At 54.0% G+C, this 13,991-nt stretch overlaps 1 protein-coding gene across 1 annotated transcript in view; it reads right to left on the bottom strand.

Annotated features, from left to right (window-relative positions):
- Window positions 1–4,143: 4,143 nt before the first annotated feature.
- Tspan15 (tetraspanin 15) overlaps window positions 4,144–13,991 on the bottom strand; it is a 35,893-nt gene continuing 26,045 nt past the window's right edge. Inside the window, exons 4-8 of the mRNA XM_005070827.4 lie at window positions 12,178–12,273; window positions 9,772–9,888; window positions 6,448–6,495; window positions 5,344–5,460; window positions 4,144–4,897 (exon numbers count right to left, since the gene is read on the bottom strand). Of these exons, the coding sequence (XP_005070884.1) occupies window positions 4,748–4,897; window positions 5,344–5,460; window positions 6,448–6,495; window positions 9,772–9,888; window positions 12,178–12,273 (528 nt within the window). The 3' untranslated portion in view covers window positions 4,144–4,747. The remainder of the gene's footprint in view (window positions 4,898–5,343; window positions 5,461–6,447; window positions 6,496–9,771; window positions 9,889–12,177; window positions 12,274–13,991) is intronic.

Raw genomic sequence — 13,991 nt, 5'->3', positions numbered from 1 at the left:
CCGGGGAAATACAGTTGCCGAGTGCTGGGCTTTGATGCATGCGGTGACAGCGCCACCTACTGGCTTTATGCTTCCATTGCTGCTGTTTATGTTTGCTTGTGCCTTCTGCCTTCCTGGGCTCTCAAGACTGCAACTCTGGCTCCCCCTAGGGGCTCATATGCATGATTGTAGGGTACTGCTGCACGCGCAACTTCAAGTACAGAGAAGTTCGCAATGAAGGCGCTCTATAAAATTCCTCCCCAGAGGGACACGTAAGTAACATCTAACCCTTCTCCTAAAGTGGCAAGGGCAAACCAAGGCAACCATTCCACCAAAGTCCACTCTGGGGAACCAGTCAGTTTATCGGGCGTTCTTACAGAGCACAGGTGAGGGGTTCCTTACAGGGGTGTGAGTGAAGGCTGCACCTGGAAAGCCTTCACCCAGCAGGGATGATGAGTCACCCATAGCTGCACGGATGGGGCTCCAGTCCCCAGCCTAGATCCCCGAGCCACTTCCTGAGGCCATTGTAATTAAAGCCGAGCTGCGCACAGCAGGTGATAGGCAGTGGCTGGCTGCGTACTCAGGTGAGATTCTCCCCGTCCTCTCCCACTGCTCCATTAGGAGACATAAGCAGTCAGCAAGCCCAGCTAGAATGATTGTTTTGCAAGGAGGCACAGCATTTCTCCAGACCACGGTTGACTGGCTGGGAGGACAGTCTCTCACAAGGGTACTCTTCGTTGTCTTAAGAGGCAGGGCCTCTGTAATACCCTGGCTGGTCCGAAACTCCAGCACTTCCCCTGCCTCAGGCTCGCGAGTAGCTTTGGCAGCAGGCATGTGTCACATGGGACGACTTGTTATTTTCATTTATGTGAATGTGCCTGCTAATTTGTGTGTGCGCCACATATGTGCAGGTAGGCGTCTGCAGAGACCAGAAAAATGCTGGATCCCCTGAAACTGGAGTTGCAGACAGCTACAAGCCACTATGTGGGTAGAGGGAACTGAACTTGATTCCTCTGCAAGAACAGCCAGTGCTAGTAAACACTAAGATTGAGGAAAAACGTTTGCATATTATACATATGCAATAAAGGGCTTATATAGTTCTCCAAATTCAGTAATACAGGAAAGGTCCTGTTTAAATATTATTATTATTTATTAGTGTGCATGTGCATGATGTACATGTGTGGACATGTGTGCCATGGAACTAGTGTAGAGGTCGGAGGACAACTTGCAAGAACTGGCTCTCTCCTTCTGTTATGTGGATTCCAGGGATTGAACTTAGGTCATCAATCTTGACAGCAAGCAAGTGCCCCTAACTACAGAGCATTCTTGCCAACCCAGGCACATGCTTTTGCAAGGACATGCGAATATTCAGAGTTCTGCGAGAACAAAATAAAGTTGTTGCTGATCACAGCACGTAAACCTTTAATCTCAAGTGCATCTCTGTGAATTTGAGGCCTGCCTGGTCTACACAGTGAGTTCCAGACCAGCCAGGACTACATAAGGAGACTGTCTCAAAAAAAGAAAAAGAAAGTCCATTGATTGGTAAATGCATAAATTAACTATGGCTTGTCGATAACAATGGAACACAACTCAGCCACAGAAATGAAAGACTTCCAAAATAATTGTGTTATATGAAAGCAGCCAGATCCCAAAGAGAGTGCATGGGAGTCTATTCTTGTAAAAACTTTAGCGAAGACAAACCTATACACAGAGACAGATAGCATATGGGGGCTGCCTAAGAGGGAGCAGCAGTTCTGGGGAGGGATTAGGAGGAAGTTCTTTAGACCAACGGTTATGCTCACTATCTTAAACTGCACTGATACTTTTCGTTGGCTCCACGGGTGTGCTTAAACACTGGAGTCCCGTCTCAGTTACTTTCCTCATTGCTATGACAACATACCTGGCAGAAGCAATTTAATAAAGGGTTTATTTTGGTCCACAGAGGGGAAGGCAAAAAGGGGTGACAGGGACACAGGACAACACTACATAGTTTTTTTGTTTTGAACACAATCCTCCTGCCTCAGCTTCCTGAGTGCTGGATTACAGGTGCGCATCCCCCAAACCTGACAAATTTGTGTTTTCTTGTGTATCCTTCAAAAGGAAGTTTCCAGAATATTTTTTTTTTAATTTTCACATGAAGTCAGTGACCTGAACTGGGGAAGTTTAGGGTAAGGGGCAGATATGCAAGATAGGAGGACTCTGTAACAGGGAGGGGCTGAGAGATGCTGGGAGAACCTGGCGGCCTGCGGCTGCTTTGATATATTAAGTAGGTACCTCAGCCATTCCTGGCGGCCTGCAGCTGCTTTGATATATTAAGTAGGTACCTCAGCCATTCATCCCAGGTTTGAAACGTCAGCATTCACAAATGCATTCTCCTTGTAACAAAAATCTTCAAAACCGCTGGGCGTTGGTGGTGCATGCCTTTAATCTCAGCACTCGGGAGCTAGAGGCAGGTGAATCTCTGTGTGTCCGGGGTTAACCTGGTCTACAGAGTGAGTTTCAGGATGGCCAGGGTTACGCAGAGAAATCATTTCTCAAACCAAATAAAATGAAACAAAAAACTCTTCAAAACCGAAGCCAAGGGCTGGAGAGATGGCTCAGAGGTTAAGAGCACTGACTGCTCTTCCAGAGGTCCTGAGTTCAATTCCCAGCAACCACATGGTGGCTCACAACCATCTATAATGAGATCTGGTACCCTGTCTGACCTGCAGGCATATATGCAAGGAGAATGCTGTATACATAATAAATAAATCTTAAAAAAAAAAAAAAACGAAGCCAATGTGGGTGGGTTAAGGACCAGTCTCGGGAGACAAGGCGGCAAGATAACACCCTCGACATTGGGTCACAGAAAGGTGCCATAGCAGGGTGTCCTCTAAGACTGACTGGCAAAGCTCTCTCCGTATGTATTTTCTTCAGATGAGCAAGACGGGTTTGGAGGTCAGAGAACACATGGCAACTCAGGCCTGGGTGGGCGGGAAGAGGGAATGACAAAAGAGTCACCAGGCTTGGGGCTGTGGAGTAGCAGGTTTTTGTAAGTAGGCTCCAGAGTAGTCCCAAACCCCCTCTGAGTGTCCCCGGGCATTTTGCTGTGCCACAGGTCTCTGCCCTCTCCCCTGGGTATAGAAGAATTCTGAGAGCAACCAGAACTAGAAGGCTCACCAGCCAGCCCTGTGCCCAGATCAAAGGGGCTCACTGGGCCAAGGATATAGGGCCTCTAGACCCAGCATTCCATAAACAGGGTGTGGCGCTGCAAGCCTGTGATCCCAGCATTCAGAAGGGTGAAGCACCAGGGTCTGAAGTATAAGGTCATCCCCGGCTACGCAGTGAATCTGAGGCCAGCCTGGACTGCAGGAGACCCTATCTCAACAACCAAAGGGGGATGGGCAGAAGCCTCCATAGTGAGTGTTGGAGGAGCAGTCTGCCATGCATGGCTTTACACACCGAGGGGAGGCTATGGACAGACCCAGTTCAAGCAGAGGTGCTATGTTAGCAGTCCCCTGCCTTGGCAAGTTAGTTAAACACTCTACCTGTTCCCACCGAAGTAACAGGAAGGACTACAAACAACTGTGAGCATTAGAGGTGTTACCATTTATGCGAGGTGTTTAGGCCTGGCCTCAAGTGGCCTCTGTGATGTGTTTGTGGTTATAGCACTCTTTTAAAGTCTCATCCCTGCCCCTCCTCATGCCATTGAGATTCTTGACTTATTTCTATTGACCTGTCTACTAGAAACCTCACCAAAAAAACCTCAAACCCAGGTGGGGTCTGGGGTGACACACGCTTGGGTGGACTCTTCCTGCAAGGCCTGCTGTTTCCAGCAGGGGGCGAGCAGCACCAAGCTTTGCTTGGCATGAGTCCCTGAATACAATCTGCAGCGTTCTAACCAGGGTTTTTCTGTAACTGGGGCAGACTTGTGGACACCACTCTCCTTCCTGAGCCCTGGGTTCAGTTACTTCTCTGAATGATCATTTCTCTGCCTATGGAGCTCTATGTCTTACTGGTAATTCAGCCTCAGTTTCCCCTAGTGTGTGAAATACTTGTGCTGGACATGCTGCTTCCGTGGCCTCAGTTTCCCAAGCTAAAACCCATCTTCACTCCAAGGCAGCTCTCCTTCAACCCCCGCACCAATAAGAGACTTCCAAATAACTCAAATGAAAGACCACGCCCCCCCAAAATCACATCTTTATTGTTTGATTAATAAACTGACTGGGAAGGAGGAGTGGACTGGAGAGGGAGTGGCCAGAAACTCCTGTTAATTGTGTACAAAACATTAATGTTATATAAAAAACACATGTAGAAAATGGTGGGCAATGCAGGAGCCTTACAGAGGGCTCAAGGCACCTGGACATTTGAGACATGGTCCAACTGCACATCTGGAATCGTGGTACCAGGGGCTGAACCCAACACTTCCTGCCCCGTGGATCGAACACATTCTCCTCTCTCCTCAAAATCCACTGCAAAACTGCTCTTGAAGGGGCATAATGACCACTGGCCAAGGCACTTCGAGAAATAAACTGAGCCCATACTAAGCCCTGAGCTTCCTTCTGTGGGGCCCAGAACTGCAGCTGGGCCATCCCTGTTCCCTGGGGCTCCCCAGGGCTCAACCTTCCCCTGGGAGGAGCAGCCATCGGATACTGTACCCAGGAACACACCCTGGGCTTGGTCAGTCCACCAGTGGGCAGAGGAGCTGGAGCCGGTCCTGCCTGGCTTGTGCAGACTGGGATGTGCTGTGCAGTACAGTCCTGTTGAGGCTGCTGTGCCGGCCCAGGTCCTAGCTGGGATAACACAGACAGCACCCAGTGCTCGCTGTGTCCTCGCTGGACTTGGCACCAGGTCCCAGCAATCCGTCAGTGACAGAGTGCTCCAAGATAATGTCTTCCACTCGGGTGATGTACAGTAGTGTCAGCAACACTCCGAAGAACTGAGGACAGAGAGAGGGCAGGTGAGAGCCTGCTGACACGCGGGCATCCCGTCCTGACAGTTCCCTCATGACACCGAGTGGCTGGGGAAATTGAGATAGCCCAGCACCCACTGCCCAGTCAGCCCTAGGCAGGACCTCTTCTATCCCTTCCAGGGACATGGAGACTTCCCTGCGCCTCACTAGCAAAGGTCTCTTTTCTGGGCCTTCCACCTCCACCCCAGCTCTGCCACACTTAATCCAGGGGACCTTGGGAATGCCGCTTCACCTTCTGAAGCTTCCGTTTCCGCCAAGTGGGCATGGTAACCAATCCAGTCTCACCAATGGCCTGAAGCCAGAGCCAGTGCAGAGTGAGCAATTGGGGCTACTCCATTTGCCTCTCAGAGGCACCAAACTTCCATCTTCATCACCCACCCATCTAGCTTCGTCTGCGCCCACAGACTACGCACCTGAGGAAGCAGGATGCCCAGTAAGAGACCCGCCATAATGGTGTAGTTGTCCATGAACCATATCAGCACGGCGTTTGTGCAGCCCCGAACGTGAATGACGTTCTGTGCACTCAGGCGCTGCGCAGGAGGAGGGTGTCAGCATGGGAAGGTGACCCTGGGTCTCCTAGTACTGCCCCCGAGACAGCACTGGGGACACTGAGGCAGCACTTTGATGGTCAGAACCACTGGGAACTGGGGAGTGACCAAGTATGCCCACATGCCTGTCAGACGCCACCCACTACTGCACACTATTACCAGAGCCAAAAGTCAACTTCAGGTCTATGTGGGAAAACAAACAAACAAAAAAAAAAACCTAACAACTACACAGTTTTAATGTGCAATGAAGCTTCTAGAATTACTTTGTTAGATTTTTCCACAAATGAAAAATCCCTCATCACGAAACTTTGCTTTATGCCCAAAATTATTAAAAACAACATCATTTAGGGTGTGGCTGCTAGCAGGCTACCCATGTTCCAGTGGATGGCCCCACCCTCATGCATATATGGGCAGAGCTAATTGGACCCAGTAGGTTATTTAAAAAAGCAAAAAACAAAAACAAAAAAACACGATTGGGCATGGTGGTACACGCCTTTAATCCTAGCACTCACTCAGGAGGCAGAAGCAGGAGAATCTTTGTGAGTTTCAGGCCAAATGTGTATATATATGAAGTTTCACATCAGCAGCTGGGGCTACATAGAGACACCCACCACCTCTGCATCACCCCAGCTTCCTGAGGAGTTGCCTAGAAAACTGATGCAGGGGGATACCCAGGAAGGACTTGTTCTTCTCCTGGGACTCCTGGGTCCCATGCAGGCAGCACATGTGTGAGCCAGTCAACAGGCTGCAGGGCTGGGCAGGCAGCATGTGAAGGGCCCTGGGAGGGAATGATGCCTCGCATAGATAAGCCTGCCTGGAGAATGCACTCAGCAAACCTAGTCAGGTGGCCTCGCTGCCTCGGCCCTTCTGTGACTGAGGGCTGGGAAGAGTTGGGAAACCTGAGCATCGACTGGGGAGTGGGACAGGAGGAACACCGTATCTGTGGAAAAGAGGTCTCCAAGCCATTACCTCCTTGTCGATCGTTTTATAGCCGCACATGGTGTTGACGACATCTGTCTGAAACAGAAACATATCACAAGTCACAGCTCTACAGGCTGCCATCTGAAGGACACGCCTTTTACAGGTGAGAGAGCCGAGGGGTGGGTGAACAGTCTGGTGGGGCTGGAGCTGAGGTTTCCTGCCTCCAGCAGCAGGCTCCAGCCTGTTTCTTAGCTACATCCTCCAAGAAATGCCCAGGGGAGAACTGAGGGCAGACCCCACCGGGAGGAGGAAGAGGTGGAGGGAGGGGTCTGGTGGGCGATCACCCCTCCACCAGCGGCAGTCTAAGTTCTTAGCTGGAAGCACCCCGAGGCCCACCCTTGCTGTCCCATCTGTTCTTCTCAGTCTACAGCCAAGCTGTTCCCACTTCACTGGCTCTCAGAAAGGAACTGTTCAAACCACAACGGGCCCCCTGCCAGCTGTGGTTTACCTGAGGGCAAGCCTGGGCCACTGGCCACACTTCCCTGCCCTCCCAACTTGGGCTTCACCACCAAGGAACCACAGAGGTTCCTCTCTGAAAATAGGGCCACTCTCCAGGGCTCCTTGTTGACTGATACGCACGTGGGAACCCTATGGGTGGGCTCTAGCCCCCATCAAATTCCTTCCCGTCGTTGCCTGTGCCCTGTTCGGTCACACCTCCAGCCATAAAGGGAGAGGTAAAGTCCCAGGTCCAACCTGGATCCAGCTTGGGTCGGTTTCTGCATATGAGGCCTCTGCTGGGCCCCGAGAGCCAATGGCACCAGTGACAAGGTGGGCCAGAGGCTGGGTAGCCAGCATGGCCTCTGGTATGGCTTCTGGGATGCAGCCTCAAGAGGATGAAGAGGAGGCAGACCTTAATAGACACGGGGGGGGGGGGGGGCAGATGAGCAGTTTTCCCAGTCAGTTCTGGAAAGTCTCAGAATGTGACCTGCGAACCTTCCCCATGTGCCCCGTGTCACATATGAGATTCACATGAGGTAAAGAGCTGTCCCAGGGTCAAGTACACAAAAGGGCGCTGGCCAGTGTGACCCTGCTTATGTCCCCAGCCCCAGATGTCATCAGGTCATTCTAAGTGGCAGAGCTTGGTGAGTTCTCAGTTAAGACGCGTCCCCATGCCCTGACCCACAGTGCCCAGTGTTCACATGGCACTGACTCCGTAGGAAGGGTCAGCCGCTCACTCGTTGAACAGATGTAAATTGGCATTTGTTGTAGACCAGTCACCATTTTAGGGACTTGAGGCACAGTGGACAAAACGAAGCCCCCGCCTTAGCACTGACAGCCTAGAGACAATGAGATGGACACGGCTATGAAGTGACATAGCTAAGACAGAGGCGGCAAGAGAGACCTCACCGGGCAGCCGGAGGTGGGGCTGCACAATGCCTAGTGGCGAGTGTGGCCTGGCTCCCTTGCCTCCGAGACATGAATCACCTTGGAAGGATCGCATGTGTAGATTTAACCGAGACTCCCACCCACCCCCACCGGACTCCCACCCACCCCTTACAAGACTCCCACCGATCCGCACCAGACTCCCACCCACCCGCACCAGACTCCCACCACCCCTCACCAGACTCCCAGCCCCCCCTCACCAGACTCCCAGCCCCCCCTCACCAGACTCCCACCCACCCGCACCAGACACCCACCCAGCCGCACCAGACTCCCACCCAGCCGCACCAGACTCCCACCCACCCGCACCAGACTCCCACCCTCCCTCACCAGACACCCACCCACCCGCACCAGACACCCACCCTCCCTCACCAGACTCCCACCCACCCGCACCAGACTCCAACCCAGCCGCACCAGACTCCCACCCAGCCGCACCAGACTCCCACCACCGCCCACCCTGCACATGCTTGCTTATGTGTGTACAGCATCCTGCCCTCCAGCAGCGGCTGATCTGTCAGAGCCTCCTGATACGCCTCCTGCTTGCCGCCAGCACGCCAGGGCTGACTTCTGTCACTCATGAGGACAGTCCCAGCCTGTGTGGTCTTCAGGGTACCTCCTCAATCCTCCCTCCCCTACTCCCCGCTGAACTCAGTCTGCTCTGGTCACCCAGGCCTTCCTGCTGTTTCTCAAATACACCAGGGCAATTCCTGCCCCAGGACCTTTGCACTTGACACTCTGACAGGAAAGCCCGTCTTCCAGAAATCCCCCTCTCCCAACACACTTGTGTAACCTTCGCTGCATCTAAAGCTGTGGCCTCCCTGATTGCTCTTTAGTGTCTCCTTCTAACATCTGTCACTCATGTTGTCAGTTTCCGGCACTATGTCATTCCCATTTGGGCAGAGACTTCTATGTGTGCCTGCAGTTCCTCCGAAGCCTAGCAGTATGTGTGGCACACAGTAGGTCTTCAATCAAGGATTGCTGAATGAATGAACAAATGAGGGAAGACACAGTGGGCTCCCACAACTCATCTTGGACACCCAGAGTGCACCCGTGGGCGATGAAGTTCAGGGTCACCTTTTGCAGCTCCCTGCAAGCCCTGGGATCCTTCCGCAGCACTCACCTGGCTCAGAGGTCTCCCCTGAAATGGCAGCTGGGGTTTCCAAAGTCCCCCAGCCCCGCCTTTCACAGGGCAAGTTCATTTGGCTCTGTTCCAGCCTTCGGGTGCAGCCCTACCCACAGCCACTCCATTTCCATGGTTACAGGCTGGGCTGGTAGGCACAGCTGTTGAAACCATCAACAGAAGACTTTGCACGAGAGTGGGGGAGTGCGGGGCAGTAATTGTCAGGTTGGTTTTTTTTTTTCTGCTCAGTCCAGAAACCGGGCAGTTCCTGACATACTTGTCACACATCAGGACTGATGCAGCGGTGACCGCACAGCTCAGCATCCCAGATGACTGGGGAAGTAACAGCTGAGAGGCTCTGCTGGGGAAAGGTGGAGGCTGGCATTTACATCACCACATCCCTTCTGGCCTGCACTGTCCTCTGCCTACAGCCAACAGGGTGGAGCTGGCTGCCCCTCCTGAGCGCCTGGCCCGCTGTTAGCCTGACACAGGTGCATTCCATGCTAGCCCTGCCAAGCTTGGGCAAGTCTTCTAAGGCGGGTAAAGCAACAGTCCCCCCGGCCTCCCCGTGGTTGCTGTAAGGGCCGAGTGAATACAAAGAGCCTGGGCCAGGCCCATGCACATGCTTGACCGATGCTCACTGACACTCAGGAAGCCGCCCACCCTGCTCCCCTTTGCCAGAGCCCTTGGGCTAAGGAGAGCAGGAGCGCTGGCCACCACCTCCTGGCCACTCCCACTGCCTGCTCCACGTGGGCAGAATGAGGGCAGTGTGACCAGGCGGGTGATCCCGCGCCCAGCACCCCTGCGGCTACCGTGTTCCTGATGCAGCAGGTGTAGGGCACCCCGCAGGCCAGGGGTCCGGGGGCGCTGCAGTCGTGGTACTGGTTTTTGCTCCAGTCTCTGTAGTCCTCTCCGCCGCAGCACTTGAACTGAGGAGGAAAGCGCAAAGATATGCGGTCACCGCCAAGGCCAGGGGCGGGGCGGGGGGCGGGGCGCCAGGGCCTCGTGAAGCCAGGCTGGGTTAGGCCAGCGCTGTCAAGAGTGGCATGGCCATCCAAAAGGCGGAATGAGCTCTCCACCCTGGAGAGACATGCAACGTAAGGCCGGACTACTTCGATTGGACATCAGGAAAAGGAGTGTGTCCCTGCAACTGTCTGCATCTCCTCCTCCATCTTGAAGCCCCTGAGGTAGGGGTCTGGCTAGAGAAGACAGCTTCAGAGGCCAGGTCCTGTGGAAGCCCTGCTCCATCCTGACCTTGGAAACCTAAATAAACTGTCAGAGGCTCTCCCCTTAGCGCCCCCCCCATCCCACCTCTTCTTTCTGCACCGGGACCAGCTTGGTGGCAGGGGGAAGGGGGTGTAGGGCACAGCGGAGACCAGCTCTGCAGAGGGACTAGCTGACAGCTTCCTCCTGGACTCTGCACAGACAAAGTAAAGTCACTTGGCAGACAGACCTACTGGCTAAAGATGAGAGCCACAGTCAAGCATGCAGGCATGCCTGGAATCCCAGCAGGAGGAATGATACGAGTTTGGAGCCAACCTGGGCTACATGGTGAGTTCTAGGACAGCTTAGGCTACAGTATAAGACTCTCTCAAAACCCCAAAACAACAAACAAACAAAAAAACTATACCAAAACCACCTGGGGGAGGGGGTGACCAGGAAGGGGTGCTATAAACCTGGGAGCAGGGAGGTGGGGGAGGGGTGGCTATACAGTGGGGGTAGGACAGCAAAGGCTGCTCGAAGGAGAGGACATGTCACCTGAAACATGGACAAGGAAAAGGCGGTCAGCACGTAAATGCAAAGGCCCTGTGCAGAAGCAAGGCTGTACTTCAGCCACAGTGGAAAAGTCAGCGGGCAGAGGGAACGAAGTTCAAAACAGAAACCAAACGTGAAAAGGCCATTAGCTGAGCAAACAGGTCTGGGACTGTGCTCCTAGAATAGGAAGCTGAGGGATCCTGTGGTAGGAGCGCAGGCAGACACCATCGGGCACCCTTGTCAAGGCTCCAGGGTGCCCTGTCGGCCGCCGGGCCCTCCTCGGCTCCACAGCTGCTTATCTGCAGTGTTGTACGAGGGGCGTTTGTTCCGCTGCTGGACAGATACACCCTCAAATCCTCACAACACCAATCCAGGTGTGTGAGCATGGGCAAGGTGATCGGCCTCTCTGGGTCTCAGATGACTGTCTGCTGGAAAGGGCGATGCCAGTTCTGTGTGGCTGAGCTGAACTGTGAGGGAGGTTCTGCGGGCAGCGTTCTGCACAAGGCCCAGTGAGCATTAGTCACCTCCCACCCCCACCCAAGGAGAAACTAAATCTCCGAGCCAGCTAAGGGCTGGTTCCAACAAAAGCATCTACCAGGAGAATGACGCGGCTCTCCCAGCCTGGGCTGGCAGGCATTGATGGCAAGAAACAATCTCCCAGAGGCTGCACCTGTTTCTCCTACAGAGAAGCACAGAGCCAAAGGCCCAGGGTATGGTGGGGCTGGCCTCAACTGAAGGCTCACACAGGGGACCAGGAACATCCAACTGCCAGGTTCAGGGGAGCCTAGGGCCCTCCAACATCACTGTCCCCACCCAGCAAATGAAGGTGACCCCACCACACTGGCTCTGCCGTAAGCACGTCAGGAAGAAGCTGAGGGAATTTCAGCCACAGCGAGGGGAGAGAGCAGAACAGACCCCATGGCAGACAAGAAACCCAGGCCTCAGGCCAAAGAGGGAGGCAGGCGAGCCCCAGGAAAGGGTGGCCCGGCTTCGGCTGTGACTGTTGCACCCACATACTGGGCTGGGCCTCCGGGAGAGGGACGGTGTCCCAAGAGGACTCAATCATCATCACATTCAAAGATGTGTAAGAGCGGTGGGAGGGGTCTGGTTCTGTGTCCAATGGGGAAGCTGGGATTAGAAGAGAGTTTTCTCTCCACCTTCGCTAAAACAAGCTCTCCACACTAGAGGGACCAAGTCCAGTAGGCTGGACGCTGGGGGAAGGTCAGCCAGTAGTGAGAGAAGGGGATCCCTGTTACCCGGGGGTGGGTCCTGGAACCCTGCAAAGTGGCCAGAGTGACATCTGCCTTGTGAGTTGTTTTCCCATGTTTGAAGGGCCATCTGTAGCCCGGCCACCCGCATTGGGAATGGACAGGTCACCTGGCCCTTCACCCCACTCTCTGTAACAGAGGCTCCTGGGGCAAAGGTCCTGGAGTACTCCTCTGACCCCATGCTCCCCGAGTCACCTTCTTCTGAACAAAGTCCATGATGTTCTTGAAGTCCAGGTCATCGTAGTAGTTCTCAATTCCTCTCCGGATGTTGTCATTCAGAAAGTCAATGGTCTACGCAGAAGGAAAAATCGCCAAGGAAAAGGAGCGCACATCAGAGGCTAGGTCCAGATTATTCTAGAAGTCTAGGTTAGCACAGAGGTGTGCCCAGCAGTTCCCACCTACCTGAATAGAAGGGACCCTCCACTCCCCACCTTGAGCACCCGAGACTGCCCAGCCCACATATATTTCCCAGGCTTCCAAGGCCCAGGCCCTGAGAGGCTGGCCTGACAGGCTCCGGCTCTGAAGCAGTGTGTTGGAGCTGGGCCTCAACCCTCCTCATTCCTGGCATGTAATCTCTCCCCTGCCCAGAGCTGGAATCTTCCTTTGGTCCTCCAGCCCCTTTGCCACACTCTCAACACCCAACCCCTTGCTTTTCGAAGAAGGAAACTGAGACCCCAGGTCTGGGAGAAAGGTGAGACAGAGGACAGACTGCCATGGGCCACAGAGCAGGCTGGTTAGGACTGGAGTCCAGGTCCCCTGACCCCCTACATGGGCCTCTTTTCATCCCTTGGTGCTCTGACCCTCAGGCCACGCAGTCTCCTTCCAGTTTGGGCACAGTCACTCTCCACCGGGAAGAGACTGGAATGCCACCCTCTCCCAGTCACGCTGGACACTCGGGATCAACAGCCGGTTGTTGTGCTGAGGTCCCTGGAATACAAAGGCTCCACAGCAGGGTTGGGAGAGTGGGCAGCCCAGCCACAGGCTCGTTGTGACAATTGGAGCTTTCAGAGCAGAGGCAGGGCACTAATAGAAACTGGGGACAAAAGGGCATTCTTGGCTCTGGTACAGGACAGAGGAGCCAGACAATTCCTGGGGGAGGTGCCAGGAGGGACACTGGGATGGCAGGGCCAGCTTCCAGGCTTGGTGGGCCAAGCTGGGGGACCTTCCAGATCTAAGCATTAGAGATAAAGCTAAGAGGGGCCATCACGTCTCATGGCTAAGGACATAGTCCTTGCTGCCACCAGGCACTAAGCACTTCTTTTATGTCCAAGCCTCCTTCCCTCATCCATAAAACAGGGAAGCAAATACTTGTGGGGGTGCCAGGAGTTTGAACTCCTGAAAGTGCTCAGGGATGCTCCCGGTAACAGAAACATCTCTGCACATGGGGAAAAGATCCCTCAGGATGCTACTTCATACAAAGAGGAAGCTCAGTCCCAGGGGTGGCTAAGGCCTACAGCTTTCCCAAAGACCTTCTGCCAGAGCAGGAGCCCCTAGTACCAGCATCCTAGAGATTATAGGAGACACTTGCAGTCCTGAGATCAATATGCCTTATCCAAGATTCCCCAGCTGACCAAGATGCCAGCCCGCCAGCCCCACACGCTCCAGGTCACAAGATAAGAAGCCCAAGGCTCAAGTGTGGCTGCCTCTTCCTGAGATGCACACTCCTGAGTGAGTTGAGGGCCGAGCCTGGCTTGAGAGCCTGGAGGACCTCCCCTCCCCCACACTTCTGATGATGACCAGAAGCGGGCATGGACCCCAAGAGGAAGAAGAAGCCACAGGCTTCTATGAGAGGCTCTGAAGTCACCAGCACACAGCCCTTGGAAGGGTCTGGACCCCAGGGTAGGGGCTGAGCGGACCATCTGCCTGTCAGCCACACTGCATAGGCACAAGGACCGACCAAATCTTACCCTCACTTGCCATCTAACCTTGCCTGCTTGTTCCTCTGGGGGATGTGGTGACAGCCAGCTGGCTGGGGTGGGGTGGGGATGAATAAGAAACAGGACACCAGG

Source organism: Mesocricetus auratus, unplaced genomic scaffold, assembly GCF_017639785.1.
Source record: "Mesocricetus auratus isolate SY011 unplaced genomic scaffold, BCM_Maur_2.0 Super-Scaffold_100027, whole genome shotgun sequence".
NCBI classification, from domain to species: domain Eukaryota; kingdom Metazoa; phylum Chordata; class Mammalia; order Rodentia; family Cricetidae; genus Mesocricetus; species Mesocricetus auratus.
The sequence above is the reverse complement of the archived record's forward strand: the minus strand, read 5'-3'. Positions and strand labels throughout refer to the sequence as shown.